The sequence below is a fragment of the Talpa occidentalis genome, unplaced genomic scaffold (assembly GCF_014898055.3).
Source record: "Talpa occidentalis isolate TD23 unplaced genomic scaffold, MPIMG_talOcc4v2.1 talOcc4.6, whole genome shotgun sequence".
Taxonomy (NCBI): Eukaryota; Metazoa; Chordata; class Mammalia; order Eulipotyphla; family Talpidae; genus Talpa; species Talpa occidentalis.
This window is the reverse complement of record NW_023604972.1, coordinates 47,599,737-47,620,957: the sequence shown is the minus strand read 5'-3', so window position 1 is coordinate 47,620,957 and position 21,221 is coordinate 47,599,737. Positions and strand designations below refer to the sequence as shown.

The 21,221-nt window shown below is 36.2% G+C and overlaps 1 protein-coding gene across 1 annotated transcript in view; it reads left to right on the top strand.

Annotated features, from left to right (window-relative positions):
- The window catches only part of ANTXR2 (ANTXR cell adhesion molecule 2), a 148,433-nt gene that overhangs the window by 14,038 nt on the left and 113,174 nt on the right, over positions 1-21,221 (top strand). Inside the window, exons 4-7 of the mRNA XM_037530266.2 lie at positions 6,635-6,716; positions 7,170-7,277; positions 7,402-7,470; positions 7,841-7,921. Of these exons, the coding sequence (XP_037386163.1) occupies positions 6,635-6,716; positions 7,170-7,277; positions 7,402-7,470; positions 7,841-7,921 (340 nt within the window). The remainder of the gene's footprint in view (positions 1-6,634; positions 6,717-7,169; positions 7,278-7,401; positions 7,471-7,840; positions 7,922-21,221) is intronic.

Sequence of the window (21,221 nt, the reverse complement as noted above, 5' to 3'; positions counted from 1 at the left end):
AATTTTCAAATGATGTTTACAAACTGTAACTGGTAAGACTGATCTTTCATACTTACCTTCTCTACTATGGGTAAAAAGACAGAAGTAGAATAAACACTTCATATTGATTGCTAACCACTTGTATGGCCTGCTATATACCTTTTTTAAATGTAATACTCCCTTTAACTTTCATAACAACTGTACTACATAAGTATTATCATCCTCAATTTTCAGATGGGAGAAGTGGAGGACCAAGAATCTACATAACTTTACTCAAAGTCCCAAAACTACTAAGTGTTAGAGATGGGAAGTGAGGCCAAGGCCTCATGCTTGACCTGTATGTTGTATTTATTGTTTGATGCAGACTGGTATAATGAAAGAATTTGGGTTAACTGATAAATGATCTTGCTTGGTCCCCTGAGACATGTGATGAAAGAATAGTAACTAATATCTATGGAAAATTCTCTTTGTACAGGAACTTTATATGTATTAGCTCATTTAATTTTCACACCAGCCTTATGGAGCTTGTATTAATATTACCTTTATTTATACATAAAACAACTGATGGATGCAGATTTACTACAATTCCTGGGTCTTTCCACCTCATTGTGTAGTTTTCCATATAATTTCTTTCCAGGACCTTCTTCTCACATGGACTTCAATATGACTCTGTCCTCTCTTCTGTTTACTTTTCTTCCTCTTTACTGGTCTCTATATCAACATCTTTCAATCTTTAGTCTGCTGAATGAGCTCTCCTGAGCCAAGAATAAAGTAAACTGGATGAACAAAATAATATTAACAGAGAAGAACTAATACCAATAATCATAGCTAGAACATACTCAGTACTGTGTGCCACTAATTTTCACAATGACCCCTTAGGTTAGATAATTTGATCCCCATTTTAATGTTGAGGAAACAAGATGGTGCTTGGAATTAATACATGTTCTTTCAGGCTATAAACCATCCCATTTATAAACTGTATTTTACCATTTAAAATATTACACTATGGTCCTCCCTGGTGGCGCAAGGGGTTAAGGCCCAACTTATGAAGCTATCCACAGCCTCGGCAGCATGAGTTCGATCTCCAGCCAGGGAGGTACCCACATAGCACAGCAGACCTCTCCCAACTTGCCCACTGCTCCCCTCAGCAGTGTATTTCAGTCAGTCTGCCTGTTCTGTTCCCCACTCTGTCTCTGGTGAATCCTCTCACCCTCCACACCTCTGGCCTGTACCCCAGTTCTTGTATACATAAATAAATAAATCTTAAAAAAAAAATTGCACTAGTCTGTCTAAAACTACCAGAAAAAAAAGGACTGAGGCCTTGGCTTCACCTGACAAAATAGGTAAGGAAAAGCATATTTTAATAACATGGAAAGGTTTTAAAATTAGATTTGGTCAGAGTTTCTTAATTATGACTATATTTTAGAACATTCTGAGGATTTCCCAAAAAATACACTGACCCATCACAAACCAATTAAAATCTTTTCAATTAGAGCCCAAAAGAGACTTTTAAAAATGAATGCAGTATACAACCACGGTGGAGAATTACTCTGCATCTGTAGAGATGTGAGTGCAAATCACCATTGGCTGTGTGTGAGTCATTCTGTTGGCATCATCTAGAATGACAATGTATAAATGCTCAAAAAATGTATGTGAATTGATTGAATAAATCTGGAAAGAGTTTTAACATCTTGAAAGTTCAAATGATATGGCATGAGAAAGTTCAAGTTCTATAGAAATATATTGTATTATTGTTACATCTTTAGTCACTAGTAGAAGGTATTTAGAATAAAGCTTTATCTTATTTGTGTTACTTGGGCAAGTAAGAATTCCTTGTCAACCATTTCATTATGCAACTATTATAAAAATACCTTTATATTAGCTCTGATATTATACGCACTTTCCACAATCAAATATTCTTTGCATGGAGAAAAAATGCAGAGTGCACAGTGCATGGCTTTTGTAGTTACTATATCCCCATCCCTTGCTGTTCCTTCTTTCTTTTTAAAGATTTATTTATTTATGCATACAAGAACTGGGGTACAGGCCAGAGGTGCGGGGGAGGGGGCAGTGAGAGAATTCACCAGAGACAGAGTGGGGAGCAGAACAGGCAGATGGACTGAAGACACTGGTGAGGGGAGGTAAGAGAGGTCTGTCACGCCATGTGGGTATCTCCCTGGCTGGCCAGCCCGAATCTAACCTATGCTACAGAGGCTACCTACGCTACAGAGGCTACCGACCCGGAGGCCTTGCTATTCCTTGGCAATTCCTTTCCCTCCTCAGCAAGGGTGGAGGGGGAGGGGGGGATTGTAACAGATGCTAAAGAACTGACAGTGTTAATTTTATAGATAAAAAATGAGACATTGTATTTTTGCCTCCTCCCTTCCTCTGTTATTTAATCAATAAGTAAAGAAGAAAGTGATTAGAGTTTGGTTCCTTGATTCTCAATTAAAAAAAGCTAAGAGCTTAATATCCCATTTTATTTACTTAAATTTTGCCTCTTTCTAAGAAGTATTTGCAACTACATGGAAATATTAACATTGTAGAAAATTAGTAGTTAAGGTCTTGGGGGGAGGGATGTGTTGGCCAGAGGAACTTAGCGTAAATTTGTAAATGAGTAAGATATTTACTGGGAAGTTTCCCCACAGTCAGGGGAAGAAACAGTTTATTTAGTTGTAGTTGGCAGAAAGGAGGAAGTGTATACAGGCCTCGCTGGTTGCCCAAGGGGTTAAACCTCAGCACTATGAAGCAGTCTGCAGCCACTGCAGCATGAGTTTGATCCCCGTTAGGGACCTACCCACATGGCACAGCAGACCTCTCCTGTCTCACTGCTGCTCCCCTCAGCAGTGTATTTCAATCTGTCTGTTCTGCTCCTCACTCTGTCTCTGGTGAATCCTCTCACCACCCCCTACCTTTGGCCTGTACCCCCGTTCTTGTATGCATAAATAAATAAATATTTTTTTTAAAAAAAGAGGAAGTGTATAGGGCTTACTCCAGAATGGCAAAAAAAGTTTTGCCTTGAGACTGTTATAAGGGACAGTATCTGTGAAGATAAGCAGTATCCTTGACTACAGCTTCACAACAAATACTGAGGGACTTTCAGTAAGTTTCACTATTGCTATTCCTGCAGTTGAAGACATATTGTTAAAGTCAGACTCAGTGAAGCTGTTCTTCAAAGATGATGTTGGATTGAAACTGTTCTTTATAATATATCTATTTTTTTACTGTTTGTTTTTATCATTTTCTCTCTTGCTTTTCTTTGGAGTTCTCTTTTTTTTTAAATTGGTTGTGATGTATTCTTTTTTTTTAAATTATTTTATTTATTTATTTATTTATTTATTTATTTATTTATTTATTTATTTATTTATTTATTTATTTATTTATTTATTTATACAAGCACTGGGTAAAGTCAGAAGCGTGGGAGGGTGAGAGAATCCACCAGAGCCAGAGCGGGGAGCAGAGCAGGCAGAAGGACCGAAGTACACTGCTGAGGGGAGCAGCGGGCAGCAGGAGAGGTCTGCGTGCCATGTGGGACCCTCCTCCGGTGGCTGGGGAGCAGCCGGGGATCGAACCGGCGCTGCAGAGGCTTTAGGCAGCTTCACAGCCCAGCGCTCAACCGCTGCGCCACCAAGGGAGGCCCTAGAGTTCTCTTTTTAAGTCACAATATAGACCACATGAATTCTGTTTCAATTTGCTACCTCATTTTGTTTCCCAGCAATTATTTAGTAATAGAGAAATTTAGGGGCCTCCCCTTGTGGTGCAGCGGTTGAGCGCTGGGCTGTGATGCTGCCGGCAGCCTCTGCAGCGCCGGTTTGATCACCAGCCACCCACGAGGGTCCCACAGGCACGCAAACCTGTCCTGCTGCACCCGCTGCTCCCCTCAGTAGTGTATTTCATCAGTCTGCCTGTCCAGTTCCCCGCTCTTGCTCTGGTGAATTCTCTCACCCTCCCGCACTTCTGACTGTACCCATTGCTTATATAAATAAATAAATCTTAAAGAAAAAAATAATTAGAGAAATTTAGGACACGTTTTTAGTTTCTTGGGCTCCTTCAAAGACCTGAGATCTATATTCCCATATTTTAGGTTTCATTTTTTCTTAAATGACGTTCAGGAGGCTGACAGGCTGTGTTTACAGTGGAAGAAGACAAGATCAGGAATCACATGCTTTGTTGCTACTGGCTGTGGGCATGGGGCACTTTTCCTCCTATGATTATGCAGCTGCAAAGGCATTGGAATTCTGGGCAGACAGAACATTATGGAGTCAGGTTTGGATATGGCTAGAAACTTAAAAAATGCTGTGTATCTTTTAGTGAATAAGCTAGCAGAGATCTACCTTTCCAAAAGTTACCAAATTCCTCATTTGAAAAATTTTTTCAACTTAGATTTTTCTGCCAGTTTTGTCTGGTTCTGGAGGTAATGGTGAGCTGAATCTGACCTGAATGGTGAAGGCTGTTTTTACCATGCAAATCTGTCACGTAAACTGAAATTTCAGTTGTCTCTTTCATTTCCCTCTTGGCAGCAGACATTAATGCTTGAGGACACTCTGCCACTCATTTCTGGGAAGCACCAAATATTTGGGTTTTATCTGCATTCAGGGGAAATCAGTTTCAAGTTGTTTCTATAGATACTTAGCATAAATATTTAGATAAAACAAGCTTTTAAATTATGTAATTCACTCAATCATCTGTGGAATTATGAGTTTTTTTTCCTATGGTAGATTTGAAAAATTTATTGAATACTTACTTTGCAAAGATGTTCTAAGTTATAAGTGCAGCCTAGGAAGTTACATTAAAATCAATGAACTGTCAAGCTGACCATAGATCTAAGACCAACAACAGGAGAGGGGAAGAGAGTGGAGTCAAAGGACCATAGTGATGGTTCACAGGTATTATGGTGTGGGAGATCTATGGGGACTACACCTGAGGGGAGTAACCAATTACTGTACAGAAAAATGAACAACAATGTAAGAAAAAAATGGATGTGGTGATAGTCAGCTATAAACTTTCAGTCTATTTGAGAAGTAAAATATTAAATTGAATTAAATTATTTTAAAATAGAATTTTGTAAGAGGAAAAATAGTTCATTGTAGTGCAAGTTGAATATGGGTATAATATTTGGAGCTTTTTAGAAAAAAAAGAATGTCATGAATTTAGGGAAAGGCTCAGCATAGGTAGATTTTAAACTCATTATGAAAAGAGACAACATCTATATGTGTGTGTGTGTGTATACATACATACACATGTTTGTTTATCATCCCAGTAAGTTACTCGATGTTCAGATAATATGTTTTTTTATTATCTCTTTTCATCTATTGTCCTCATTAGTGTGAGTGCTTTTCATGTTTTGCTTGAAGCTTTATACTTCCATTTACCATTTCAAGTCTTAAGTTGAAAGACATTTTCTTTGCTTCCTTTTAAACATTAAAATTCTGAAAATAATGTATTAGAAAGATTTCTATTTATCTTTTAAATTTAAAAGAAACTTTGCATTTATTGTGGATTGTTTTACATTATTATAGTTCACTCTTTATATTCTGTGGTTTCTTTAGTTTAAATATTCTGTGGGTCTTTGGCTCTGTATTTAAAATATCGGAAAAAATCTTTTCTTACTTATACACACAAAATAGCTTAGTGTTGTCATACTTCATTTAAACATGCTTCAGTGGGACAACTAGTTGTGATAAAAAAATGTTATTCTATGGTTTTTCATCTTTTTTCATTCATATTACCTATCCCAAGAATCTAGTATCAGACATTTCTCCTTTCCTTCATCCTGCCATCTAGCCAGTCTTTGTTATTGAAATATTTATTAAGTCTCTACAATATTAAAGAGAATGAACTAGTGTCTGGATGGGTGAGAAGATGAGATGCTACATAAGTGACTGGGACATGAGACTTGTGACTCAGGGGCAAAGTCCCAAATGTTAGTTTCCACAAGTATTGGTTAAATAATATGTTTTAGGAATCTTCAGGTAACAAAGAAAACTTTCAATTTGTAGGGAACTTGAGCGAGTGCTTCAAAAATACCTTTTCACTTAAGCTGACCTACTCAATTCTTGTTTCTTTTTGACTGAAGGAAAATGTCTTTATTACTTATGATGAGATATCTCTTCTCAGATCAAAATATCTAAAATATACCTAGATTTTTCAGGGCAGTTCTCTTTGATAGTGCTTTGATTTTTTTTTAAAGATTTATTTATTTATACAAACAAGAACTGGGGTACAGGCCAGAGTTTGGGGGGATGAGAGGATTCACCAGAGACAGAGTAGGGAGCAAAACAGGCAGATCAACTGAAATACACTGCTGAGGGGAGCAGCGGGCAAGTCAGGAGAGATCTGCTGTGTCATGTGGGTTACCTGCCTGGCTGGGGATCGAACTAGTGCTGTAGTGGCTGCGGTGAGCTTCATAGGTTGTGTCTTAACCCCTTGTGCCACCAGGGAGGCCCCAGTGCTCTGATATTTTGTAGTTAAAATTCAGATGCTCTTTGGAGAAAGGAGAAAAGTATGACCAACAAACTGCCCTCAAAACTCATGTTCTTTTCTTTCCTTTTTACTGAAGAAAACTTAGTATCAATTACTGCTGTGTTTTTGAGAAGTGCTTAGTGTGATCTTTGCTTATTTTTCTTTCATTTAATATTATAATACCTATTTTCAGATACAATATTGGCATAGGCTTGGAGAATTTAAAAAATGTGAAGCCTTCAGGAGAGACATACATCCATGAAGGACTAAAGCTCGTAAGTTCCTTCATGTATTTGGGAGAGAATGTTTTCTTATTGTGTATTGGAATAAATTATTTTTCTAGGAAAATCCAGTCCACTTATGTATTTATCTTAAAGTTTTTTTTTTAAATTTTAAGTTCTGGGGATAAGAATGATAGAAAACATTGTGTACCCCGTGGTGATAAGAAACATTTGGATAGCATTTTGCCTTTTAAGGAATTTTCCACTTTCTCCGTGGTTACATTCAGATTGTTCAATCAAAGCTAAAATGTTTATCATTTCAACCAAAAACAACTACTCTGTAACATGAACATATGCATATTTCTAATAAAATAAGCACATAACAATGTTTTATAAGCCTATCTCTAATATTTTGATTTTGTTAGACTTACAAGTTCAGCTTGCTGGGACATGTTGTTTAAAAGTTAAGATTAAATTGTGGGTTGGATAATTATTCTTCATTTTCAGGCAAATGAACAAATTCAGAAATCAGGAGCTTTTAAAACCTCCAGTATCATAATTGCTCTGACAGATGGTAAGCTGGATGGTCTGGTGCCACAATATGCAGAAAAAGAGGTGAGTATTGAACTGAAACTGTTCTTTACACCCCACTGTACTTTGCTGTATGGGTAGCTTGATATTTGAATAATTAACCTTTTTCTTTCTTTTTGCACATTTCCTCTATCTTCCCTCTTTCAAGGCAAAGACATCCAGGTCACTTGGAGCTAGAGTATATTGTGTTGGTGTCCTTGATTTTGAACAAGCTCAGGTGAGTACATCAGCCCTTCAAACTTTAATTATGTCACATAATTATCTTAAGGATAGCTCATCAAGTTATTTCACTGATGACTTACTATGACACATTTAATTACTTATTAAGGATTTTAAACGAAAATCCCATATGTCTTGCTTGAGTCTTGTGTTAGTAATATTTGTTTTTGTTAGGCTTCATGACTGAAAACAAAACCCTAAATTTCTTGACCATTTATTAAGGAAGAATCACTTTCAATTCTTTCCAGGCCATATTATCCTATAGTATAATTTTTCAGAAATGCATAACTAAGACAAAATGAATGAAGTGTATGAAGTGCTGTGTATCTCACCCACCTCTTTATTATATTTTCCTCCTTTTTCTAAAGCTCGAAAGAATTGCTGATTCCAGGGAACAAGTTTTTCCTGTTACAGGCGGATTTCAAGCTCTAAAAGGAATAATTAATTCTGTGAGTATTTCTTTGGGGCAGTAGGAAAACATCATAATTTTAGATATATTTTGTACTTTAAGAAGTAATCTTGATACCCAGTTTAGTAGGTCATTATCTTGAAGAACACAGTGTAATCCTAAAGATCTGGATTTTTTGCAAATGAGATTTGGTATTAATTCTGATAAATTGAACACTGTGAGCCTGGGTTTGTGATTTCAAATTGAAGATTTTCATTAACTTTCTTAGCCACGCTTCCACTTTTAAGCATGGACTTCCTTACTGGCTTGCTATCTTGAATGTTTTATAGGCTTTATAAGCAAAGTGTAAAATAAAAATTTGGATTGGCATTTGTGATTCCTCCCTCTTCCAAATATGGTATTTCTTAGCTATCACTGTGTTGGGTATTTGACTGTTCTTGTTTTTTCCGTTATAATGATTAATAGTTTCATTGGTGCTCACAGTTTTTCTGTTTGGAATTCAGTTGAGATTCGTTAGAATCTGGGCTAGCCTAAACAGGGGGTGGGGAAATGGAGTGATGAAGTGCAAAAGAAAACTCTTGGGCTTTCACAGCTGAGGTTTATGTTTCATTTTACTGCTTTTTGCTAGAAGCAGTAGGAACAGTTGCTATTAAGTATTTATGATATTTTGGTAAACACCATCTTAAAATGAAAGTGAATAATATATATATGTGTGTGTATTCTCACACACACACACACACACACACACACGCACGTATTTCCCCTAAACCAATGCTTTCTCTTAATCAGGTATTTATTGGAAAGGAAAGAAATCTTATTTTCTTCTGACATTTGGTATTTAAAATTTCTCTTTAAAGATCATGTTTTTCAGAAACACAGAATGAGAGTTACTGAATTTGTTTTTAGTAGCATATAGGCTTGTTTCCTAATTAATGGAGCTTTTCAAAGAAAGTATACAATTTGGTTCTATCACCGCATGTCAGTACTTCTAGTGGAAAGGCCAAATGTAAGTACAGAATGTAACAGATTCAATTATATCAGGAATTTACATATATTATCATGTCTAGTTTTTAGAAAAATCGTAATGTAAAAAATAGTAAATTTTTAATCTTTTTCTAAAGATTTATTTATTTATACATACAAGAGCTGGGGTACAGGCCAGATGTGTATGTGTGGGGCAGGGAGGGGGTAGTGAGAGGATTCACCAGAGACAGAGCAGGGGAACAGAACAGGCAGATCTACCCAAGTACACTGTTGAGGGGAGCAGCAGGCGAGTCAGGAGAGGTCTGCTGCACCATGTGGGTTGCTCCCTGGCCAGGAGCAGAGTCTGCGGACAAATTTATAGGCTGCGTCTTATAACCTCTTGTGCCACCAGGGAGGCCCCCCAAATTTTTTATAACTAGATTCAAGATGTGCTGCAAATATGATTTTAGTCTTAAAATATAGGAAAATGGATGGACAATGAAAATGGAGGGTAACTTGACACTTTGTAAACAAATCAGTATTAATGTATTTTAAATAGAATGTTATTGTTTAAGAATGTTCAGCTATTTTTATAATTATATTGGTAAGGAGAAAAGACTTCTCTGGGTTATTCCTTTTGGTATTTTTTTTTTCTCTATAGTAACAGGTTTATTTAAACATTTTCCAGGTGACTAATTGGTTTTTGGAAATTCTCTTTTTTGTGGGTTACAAATAAGTACAGATTTCCCTTTCAAAAAATGAGTAGTTGACTACCAGAGCTGATAAAGTTGTTTTGTTTAAAAAAACATTTCATTGTTAAATTTTATTTTTCTATTTAGGTTAGGTAGACCTCAGAATGCAATTTCTAACTACAGTCTTTTTTGCCTGAAACTCTTAATTGACTTGAGTAAGTTATGTTGATACATTTAGCATGAATTGTAAAGATTTGTGTTATTTTAATTACACTTTGCCAACAAAGTCTCTCTTGAGTTTTATCTGGAGGGTTTGATGGGTAGAGCTTTCATCTCCATATAGTTAAACTTCAGCTATTTTGTCTCAAAAGAGGAGTAAATTAGCCCCAGGGAAGCCAGCCTCTGGGGAAACCCTGGCAACAAAAAGGCAGAGTAGGCAGGTAGATAAACAGTCACTACAATCAGAGTTGATCTCAGTAATGGTTGAGATTTTTAATCAATGTGAAGATAACTTGGGAATTTCATTTATTTTATAGAAGTTTAAGGTAATTCAATCACTTTATCTTTCTTCAAGGCAGATTGCACCATTCCTGATAATTCACAAAAGCTCTCACTCTGTCTCAAATTTGAATTGCACTTTAAAATTAAAAAGTACCATATTAAAAAAAAATTTAGTATTTAAAATAAATATAGTATATCTATTCCAAGCTGAGGGTAGAGAGAAAAGAATATCCCTCTATTCTTTATGATTTACTAAGCTAATAGATAAAATTATACTATGGATTTTTTTTATATAAAACTTAGCAAATGGAAGAAATCAGAAAATTTAAATCTTTCAGATATATGGTACTATGAAAGCAAAACATTTATAAAATGATAGGTAATTGTTTTTTTCCTGATAAAAGTTATTTAAATATACCTGGTCTTATAGATTTTCAGTGTATTTATTTCTTGGAAGTTAATCTTTAATTGAGAAAAATTTATAACAAATTGTGAGGATTTGGAGGAGGGAAATTTTATTGATTTAGTCTGTGTGGTAAAGAGGATAATTTTTGTTAAAATGCCAGTATGGCTAGAGTAAAAGTAGGTTGTCAGAATAAGTTCTGTTCATTGAAGTCATAGGAGCCTGTTTGTGGTAGGGCTTGAACTGGGCTCTGACAATTGGAAAGATTTAATTAAAAACAGGAACACAAAACTTTAGAAACAGGCTAAACTGGCCTGACTGACTAATGTATTTTAGGGAGTACAGTTGACTTGAATTATGAAGTGGTATGGGAAGTAAATACTGACAGGTAATTAGGATCCAGATTATAGAGACCTTCAAATGCTTGTGTGGAGATTGGCGATTATTTTATAAACAAACAGAGATCATTGGAGATTAATTTAAAGCATGAGATTAATAAAATGGAAGTGAGCCTTTAAGAATATTCTTGGTAATATATATGATGATTTAGAAGATGGAGAGGTGTGTTATACATCTCTTGCAATAGTCCTTATGAACAGTGACAAAAGGCAACTGAATGTAGTGTAGACAACATGAAATTGGGAATCAAAAGACCTGTGTCTGGATTCCAACTCTGCCACTGCCTAGCCATGAGACCTTGTGTACATACTACAATGCAATATCTCTGAGTTTAAAACATCTCCTTAGTCAAATGTAGATAATGATAACCTATTTCATTGGGTTTTATGAATGAGATGGCATAATAAAGAATTATTAAAAAAAAAAACATTTCATGGGAATTTAGAAATGGAAGAAAGCTAGGCCCATATAGAACAAGGTTATTGACCCTTTGTAGAACCAGCAATTGAAATGATCAATGACATTAGTCTAACTGGACATGCCACTGACAGTGTGAGAGGCTCAGAATAACAAGTATTAGTAGATAGTGTTTAAAGTCAATTATTTGGCTGTGCCTTAGTTCCAAATTAGTCAGTGGGGTGGGACCCAGCCAATAATTAAGAAGTTCAACAAGAATTGGGATTCAGTATCCCATCAACAAATAATGGAGAGTAACAGAACACTGCATCCAGAAAATGGATACAATTCTCACCGGGGGAACTTGTAGTACTAATTAGTGGAGTGGAATCCTCATTGTCAAAGGGAGGACAGCATCCCTGATTGACCATAGTTTCTTAGGATTTATTTCAGGTTGTGGGATTCTAGGTCTGTCACAATAGAACTAAGTCAAGTGTAACACTGCTCTGGTTACAAGCATATCAGGACAGACTAAGGTTGAACCTCTACGTATAAAATTCTTTTCTAATTGTTGAATGAACTCTGATGCTCTGACAAATATTAGGTAGCAAATATTAGTTGTAAACATTAATATGATGGCAATGGGACTGGAAATAAAAAGCCAACTTTGGAAAACATTAATAAATTAATAGATCCTAAGAGATGGGATTAAAGGATAGCAAGGAGAGTAGAATGTAACTGGGTATCCCTCCCTCACCCCTGAACTAATAGGAATAATTAGAAGCCTGAGAGGTGAGAGTAAAAGCTGTTGTTACTGAAGGTGCTCCAGCATTAGCTGGAGGAGGTACAGAAGGTACAGAGGAGTTGATTGGGCCCAGGAAGAAACCCCCTTTAGGGACGTCCCTTGGGGAACAAGAACACTGCAAAATTGAGTTACCGTCCCCCCTTTTGTTTTTTCCTCTTTTCATTGCCCGCAGACACTAGGATAGAACACTTCAGTTTTTCACTTTATATTATTTTTAAGATCATAGGTGTTAATTATTTTTGGTTTCTAGTCAGGACTTTTCTTCAAGAATGTAGTTTTATTTGAAGTAGTATTAGGTCAGACTCTCATGTGAGTGCACGAGGGTTTTAGTTTAGTGTTTCATTATGCAAAACATGAAAAATAAAACCACAGTTGGTGAATAACAGGGAAAGAATAAAGCTCAGAATGCTTGGTGGAAAACCCCCCTTGTCCTTTTTTTCTAAAAATAAGACCATGGGATGTTTACTCTTTGGGATTATTTCCATAGTTTTTCCTTTTCAGACAGAGTGCTTCAGAAAACACTAAGCAGAAGAGATGAAACAATTGTGAAGCTGGTTTAATAAATAACCCTGTTCCAGAAGCATTAAGAACACCACATTTTGGGTGATGGCAGCTAGTGCCAGAGTTTCTAAGTACCTAAATAGAAAGGGAGTGATCAACCATATAGGTGGGAAATTTAAATAAACAAAGATGTGTTTATAAAGTTGAAAAATAGGATATATATTTCAAAAAGTAACTTTCATAGTGTTGAAACTATAAGCTTCATTTGACCTTTGGAACCAAAATGTTTTTCTCAGTAATGTCTATTGTTTTAGAAAATATCTAAGAAAAGTGTCTAAATTATGTTTAATGGAATGAAAAGACATTACAAAGTCATTTTCTCTGTTGACAAATCATTTCATAGCAAAGAATATGTAATAAACATTCTAATAAGACCTTAGACTAAGTGATTTTTTTTAACATCTGCTTTGAATATCGACTTAAGTTGTAGAATTTCTATTTATAAAATCATGGTTTGATTAAAAAAAAACTAAAACTGAGATAACTATAAAGATACATTCATTGGGGGAAAAAACCAACTGGTAGAACTTACTCAAAATTGGAACTCCATTTAAAAGGATTAGTTATAATGTGAGGTTTACTATAAGTCAGATTAAGCTGAGTTTCTGTTTATACATGGATCTTGAGTATTGAATATAGATGAGGTAGCTCATGATAACATCTTTCATATTAATGATAGGAACATTTGGATCATATTTCCCCCTCCTTTTTTGCCTAGTGGCTAATACAATGTTGGGTAAGTAGTAGTTAATTCATACTTATCAATGAATGAGTCAATAAATAACATCCATGCAAATTCTTCAAAGTAGCTTTGTAATATAGCTGATGTAGTTGAGCATTAAAACAATCAACTTTTTTTGTTAACCAGAAAATATTTTGAATTGACTTCTAATTGCGTATAACTTTGATTTCATTCACTTATTTATATTCCACTGTTAGAACTTTTGGTTACAAGTGAGAAGAATAGTTTCATACTGGCTTTAAAAAAGAGAAAACTATTGGCTTATTTAACTGAGTAGTTCAGAAGGGAAATTCCCACTGGTGCTGCTGGATCCAAGGAATCAATCCATGTTCTAGGGGTCTCCTATCTTAGTACATTTTCCAGATGGTTCTGTCTGCCTCATTGTCTCCTTGTTCAGAACAGTGTCAGATGAAGGTAATTGTCAAAGGTTTCTGGCTTACCTAGTCCTCAGTTAGCAAGCCTACTCTAAAGAGAGTTATTGTTTCTGGGCATCCATATATTTGGTACCAGTTGAGGACTCTGATCGACTCAGTTGGGTCAAGTACTCATTCCTGTATCAGTGACATTGTCAGCATTATCTGGACAAGCCTGAGTAAAATGCCTACTTCCAGACAAAGGATTGAGAGCAAGGTGGAGAGGAAGATGACATCATGATCGACAGCTTCACTAGTACCACATGAAGTGGAGAACAATTTCTCCAATAGAGAGAGAAGACTGTTCATAGATGTGTGAGGATGAATAAGTGTAGGGAAGAAGGGTAGGAAAAGGAATTGATAGCTACTATATTCAACTATATTTAACATATTTTTGACATTTTTTTTTTGAAGACCCATTTATTCAGTGTCATGATCAGACTATTACATTTAGCAATCAACAGCATGGGTGCAAAAAAAAAAAAAAATCCACATTAAAACCCTTTGTTGGAATGCTTTACACTTTCCACAGAACAGAAACTAAAATAAACTGCTATACAACTAGTCACAAATACAGCCCTCATTTTTTTTTGGGGTCATACACATGAGTATTGTCTGAAACCTCTTTTTGTAGCAGTGAGACCCTGCTACCACTGTGCTTGACTGATTTCACAAATTTGTTATAAACTGTGTCTCCCCATCTCTTCTCTGGCTCTCCTTTTCTGTTAAGCTGTGTTTCTTGCCAGTTAATCAAAGCCTTCTGCCACTGCCATATATACTGCTGCTGCTGGAGTCACCAGCCTCCTTGGTTTTGTGACTTGCTGAAGTGTTGGCCTTTTCCATCACAGCAGCCAGAGCATCTGCCTCCAAAGTTTCCTCCTTTCATTTATGGTTCCAAAAACTGAAAATTGGTTGTGTAGTTGCCAAAACTTCTACCACCTCCAAATAATGTTTATTAGCACAACATTATTCTTTCCTTTTTCTTTATTTGATTGGAATTGTAGTTTAAGGAACTCAATCCATGTTGAATAAATAATTATATTGTTGGGATATTGCTTTCATCATTACCAAATCCACTGTAGCCATCCCCACTGCCACCATATCCACCACCACTCTGGCTGCCACCAAAGCCACCTTGACCACTGAAGTGTCCTCCATGACTAAAGTTGTCGTTTCACCAAACCATTTCCACAAGTACCACCAAAGTTTTGAGAACCTCTTTGGCTGGATGAAGCACTGGCCATCTCTTGCTCAGAAAGAGCTTTCCTTCTTTCAGTTGTGCTCATTCACCACATGATCTCTTAGGCAATGTTCTTCAGTGTCTTCTTTAATGCCACCAGCAAAAATCTTTTATACAGTTAAGTGAGCACCAGGTCTTTGAGAATCTTCTCTTGATACAGCCCTCTTTGGCTCCGCAATTCTTCAATCTACCTTGTGTGGCCTTGTATTCATGGCTGCATCCACATCTTCCACTGTGGTGTAAATGGCAACCCCAAAGCCTCTGGATCACTTGGTGTTTGGATCTGTCATTACCACACAGTCTATGATCTGTCATGATCATTTGGATCTCTCATTATCACACAGCCCATTGCACAAATGGGCATGTCATTGGTTATTTCAAAGCTTAATACTTCAATGTAGAACATCTGCAACTGTTCTGGTTCCTTGGGAGACTCTGACTTAGACATGATGGCAGTGGAAGGGGAGACTTTTCCAATGCTTACTCGGGGAGTCCACAGGCAGAACATTTGACATACATTCTCGTAACAGACTTTATTCCTTCCAAATTACAATTGACTCAAAAATATAAAGAGAAAAATTGCTTAAAATTGTTCATTTTATTTACTGAAATTCTGTAACCTTGTGCTCACATTCGCTGTCCAATGCTGCTATATTTTATTTGCACAACATTATTCTTTCCTTTTTCTTTATTTGATTGGAATTGTAGTTTAAGGAACTCAATCCATGTTGAATAAATAATTATAGAGTTGGGATATTTTGTGTGAAAACTAAACTGGTGGCATTGGATTATGTAGACAAAATTAAGTGTGAAATATTTATTGCTGAATGTTAATCTGTTGCACTACAAAAGATGACTTATTTTTTTTTTGCATTTAAATTTTTAATTTTAAGTGTCCTTTTATTAGTAATTTATTACAGAAAAATGTAAATATCTTTATTTTTTCTTTTAAAAAATTTATTTATTTTTAATTGAGGTAATATTGTGATACTCCCATCAGGTATTACCACTATAGTGTACCCATAACCAACTCACACATATTTCACCACCAGAGACCATTGTGCTTCCTTTCCTCTTTGTTCTTACCCCTTCCCCACCGGTACTTCAGTTCTGTAGTCAGCTATCAAGGATTAGTTTTTCAGCTTGTCTTCATTTAACTATTAATTTATTTACTTTATATTCCACATATTAGTAACACCATCTGATATTTATCTTTCTCCTTCTGACTTATTTCACTTAGCATTATCCCTTCCAGCTGCATCCATGTTGCCACAAATGGCATGAGTTTATCTTATTTTGATTGTAAGTACTATTCCATTGTGTATATATATATACTATATCATCTTGATACCTTCATTTTTTTGGAGCACTTAGTTGTTTCCATAGTTTAACTTTAGTAAAAAGTGCTGCAGTAAACATGGGAGTCCAAGTTTCCAATAGGAGATGACTTTTAGCGATTCCCTTGCTTTTGAAAACAAATTCAGTCAAGTAGAAAGAAATTAAAAAGAAGGATAAAATGGTTAAGATTTATGAGTGAATGTATCATTGGTGTAAATTATAATGGGTAAATGCATAATTTCATAGTAATACCTCATTTTTCCTCAAGTAGAGTAATTTCAAATTTATTCAGAAGCATTTATTGAATATATATTGTGTTCAAGACACTTTTCTGAATATTGGGTTATAAGAAAGGGTATGAAACTCCTGACTTTTCTGAACCCACCTTTTTAAAATTTTTTTACAGCATTATTCATTTTTAAACAATATTGCCTCTCCCCACCCCCTCAGGTGTAGTCCCCATAGAGTTTCCTTCACCAACGGACCTGTGCACCATCACCTCAGTCCCCTGTGCTCCTCCCTTCCGCCCTCCCTCTGATGTCTCTCCCTCCTCATCCCCTGCAGGATGTATCTGATTTATAATTGTCTGTTTTTGTTTTGTTGTGTTTTATGTTATTATTTTTTAACACTGATGTCTTATTTGGTTCCCCTATATTGCTGCTATAAATGAAACCATCTGATATTTTTCTTTTTCCTTCTGACATTTCACTGAGCATAATCCCTTCTAGCTCTATCCACGTTGCTGTGAATGTGAGCCCACTTTTTTTTTAGGTGTGTGTGTTGGACTATAAAATTAATAGTCTAATACAATAAAATATTTTTCTGTTTTTGTTACATAGGGAAATGTTTGTCTGTAACTGTAGATTTTTAAAAAATCAAGTTGAACAAATAAACACTTAGAATGCTTGGCAGATCCATTTCATGTTTCAGTGAATAAAACAAGAGAGTGGACAAATAGGACTAATATAAAATAATATGTGCATCAGAGTGGAAAGCATGCTGGGATTCAATATTTTAAAATTCCGAAACAAATAGGACATTATCATGATACTGCAATTTCAATGCACTTCTTTTTTTTTTTAAAGATCTATTTATTTATTTATTTGTTTGTTTATTTATTTATACAAGCATTGGGTACAGTCAGAAGCGCGGGAGGGTGAGAGAATTCACCAGAGCCAGAGCAGGGAGCAGAGCAGGCAGAAGGACCGAAGCACACTGCTGAGGGGAGCAGCGGGCAGCAGGAGAGGTCTGTGCGCCATGTGGGACCCTTCTCTGGTGGCCGGGGAGCAACCGGGGATTGAACCGGCGCTGCAGAGGCTGCGGGCAGCTTCACAACCCAGCACTCAACCGCTGCGCCACTGGGGAGGCCCTAAATGCACTTCTTATGGAAAATCTATTCATCCTTTCAGAAAGCATTTTTGTTTATTCTGAATGTGAGCTGACTGAAAGAAAAGAAAAAGAATGAAAGGCAGATAAACTTTTGTTTCAAATCACAATCTCCTTTTGGCATATTTCTGGGTTGTAGTGAGAAAAGATGGCTTGTTAATATGATTTGTCAGGAGCTCTGCAATTGTGAGATGTGGAGGAACTTAAATGTCATTTGGTAGTTTTGTTTCACCATTTGTAATATGGATATATCTTCACCGATAGTATGTTCAGTACTGTGCATCTATTATGTTTGGAGCTGAGGGGAGTAAAAAGCAGTAATTATAACATATTCTTCCCTAGACTTCTAGACTTCTTAGAGTAAAAATTTTTTTAGAAAATTTGTCACTGTGTTTACACTACTTGCTTACTTGAAAAATAATAGAAAAATCCATATTTAGAAATGGGTCAGTGCAGTGCACACTCTATTGAGTAACTGATATTTTGAAGCTCCAAGCACTTTTTAAAAATGAACTCAGCTAAAACACGTGATTACAATTACACTTGTTTTTCACTGAAGTATTACCTCTTACAGAGAAATATATTTCACAGAGAGGTTTGGCAGCTACAATGGGAAGAATCACTTATTTGAATTTTGAACTATAAGAAGGAAACAAGAAAAGATTATTAAAGGATCTTGTCCATAGTTTTGGCAACTTATTTCATGCACATGTATAGCTAATTACTAAAGCTTCAGTTTGTTGGGACGTTTAGAATGAATATTGTCTAGTTATTTTGTTCCTTATGAAGTTTATTTATTTATTTTTTAAAGATTTATTTATTTTGTACAAGAACTGGGGTACAGGTCAGAAGCGCAGGAGGGTGAGAAAATTCACCAGAGACAGAGTGGGGAGCAGAACAGGCAGACGGACCAAAGACACTGCCGAGGAGAGCAGGGGGCAAGGCATGGGAGATCTGCTGCACCATGTGGGGTTCTCCCTGGCTGGCGGGGAATCGAACCGGCGCTGCAGAGGCTGCAGACAGCTTCGCAGCATGGCGCTCAACCGTTGCACCACTGGGGAGGCCTGTCCTTATGAAGTTTAAACTCGGAATTGTTCATATTTGGAATGAACTCCTGTTGTTCTTAAAGCTGCTCATTAAAACAGGAAAAAAGGATTTTTTAAAAATGTTATTGTCTTATTGATATTTTGTGATATGTTGTATGTCAAAGAAATTAGTTGTTTCTATCTGTTAAGGATAAACCTATGGCATCTATAAGTTATTTGTAGTATTCTGTTGTAGAGATGTTATACACCCAAAACCAGTAGGAGAAAGTTGTTGGTAGGGTGAATATTTTGAATTTCTAATGGAATTTTAAAGGTATTGGTGATATTTGAATAGCATATGGAATTTAAATGTAAGGAAATAATTTATTTTTGGGAAAATCATTATTTAAATTGACTTTAGAAATTTAGATCACAAAGGAAACTGTTTAATAGGATTTAATATCCTTTTTCTCTTTTCACATATTCTATCAGGTATAAGCCTCCCTCTTTTAAGATGATGCATACCTTAAACTTGTATTTTTTTTTAAAGATTTATTTATTTATACAAGAACTGGGGTACAGGCCAGATGTGCAGGAGGGTGAGAGGATCCACCAGAGACAGAGCGGGGAACAGAACAGGCAGACTGAACTGAAATACACTGCTGAGGGGAGCAGCAGGAGAGACAGGAGAGGTCTGCTGCGCCATGTGGGTTGCTCCGCGGCCAGTGGGGATGGAACTGGCACTGCAGAGGCTGCAGACAGCTTCATAGTGCTGCACTCAACCGCCTGCGCCACTTGGGAGGCCCAATCTTGATTTTCTTTTCACGTTATTTTATTGTTTCTTTTGCTTTTCTTAAAAAAAAAATTAGCATCTCTTCAATGACCCATAGGTGTCATTAGTTACCAAAAACTTGAACTATCCAAGCAAGTTTTCCTTTCACTGTGAATAACAGAAGACATGTGTGGTTTGATTAATTCAAGTAACCCCTCATTCAATTCTGTACTTTTTCAAAATCTGCTTAACTGCTTATTTTCATATAACCTTTTATTTGTCTTTTTTTTTTTAAAGATATATTTATTTATTTATACAAGCACTGAGTACAGTCAGAAGCGCGGGAGGGTGAGAGAATTCACCAGAGCCAGAGCGGGGAACAGAACAGGCAGACTGACGAAATACACTGCTGAGGGGAGCAGCGGGCACAGCAGGAGAGGTCTGTGCGCCATGTGGGACCCTCACCAGTGGCCGGGGATTGAACCGGTGTTGCAGAGGCTGCGTGCAGCTTTGCAGCCCAGCGCTCAACTGCTGCGCCACTGAGAAGGTCCCCTTTTATTTGTCTTAAAGTTAAAATGCTCATGCTTCTTATTAGAAAGTTTGACATTTGCTTTTCAACTAATTTCATAAACATTAATTGATCTACTACTATTATAATATATTGTGCTATATGTTTAATTATTAGGTTGGTTTTGAATTTGTTGTATTATAGGGAGGTCCTGTATTATTATCATTCATTAATACTCCCCTCTAGCATGAGCTCTATTCTATTTTCCAAATCGAGTATTCTTCCCATTATCATTTAGAAATTGGGAAAAAAAATGAAGTATTAAACCTGTCTTGACAAAGCAGTTGTAGGAAGTGATGATTTTCTTTAAACTGGATTCTCGATATTTAAATAAGGTCTAGATATTTCTTCCAAATACAGCATAAACTTCATACAATCATATGTAAGGCCTATGTTAATATTTTAACTTCATTTCTCTAAATTAATTCCTTACTAAATTTTATGTTGGGTGTATCTCAACTAAATTCCCTTTATCTAAATGACAGAAGAAAATGGTCATAACTGTATTTATTGTATGCCTTTTCCATGTCTTAACACCACTTACGTGTCCTATATTTGTTATTATAGCATGTGTCCATTATGTAAATGTTTCAAGAACTTATAAGATCTCAAATTATGGTTTCATGTATGTCTTAAAATCTCTAAGAAAGAAGAAATGAAGTCAGGGTTCTCACAAAACTGATACCTTTCATTGCTTTCTGCTTATTTCTGCTACAGATGATTCCTTGATAATACTGTCGCCTGGCTAATACTTAGTAATTACGAAGATTTGATTGTAAACCTACAGATAAACAAATAAGACATTACTGTGTAACCAATGGGATTCTTGTGACACTTGTATTTCTGACAAAGCAGTATTTTTCATACCCCCATGGACCTTTCCAGTTCTGGCTCCAGAGTGCATGTCTGCCAGTTATTATCTCAAATGCAGATTTGACTTGAAATCCTACAACCTGATCACATGCCACAGGATGCAGACTCAATCCAATTAATTACGAACTTGCCTGGAGTACACAGGCTGGAAATGTCTGCATGATATTTCATTCAAGTCTGGTTTTGGAGAAGGGACAGCACAGTGGGGTCTGTTTTCATCTCCAGCCAAACATCTGTAACCTCAGAGAAGAGCAAACAGTGTG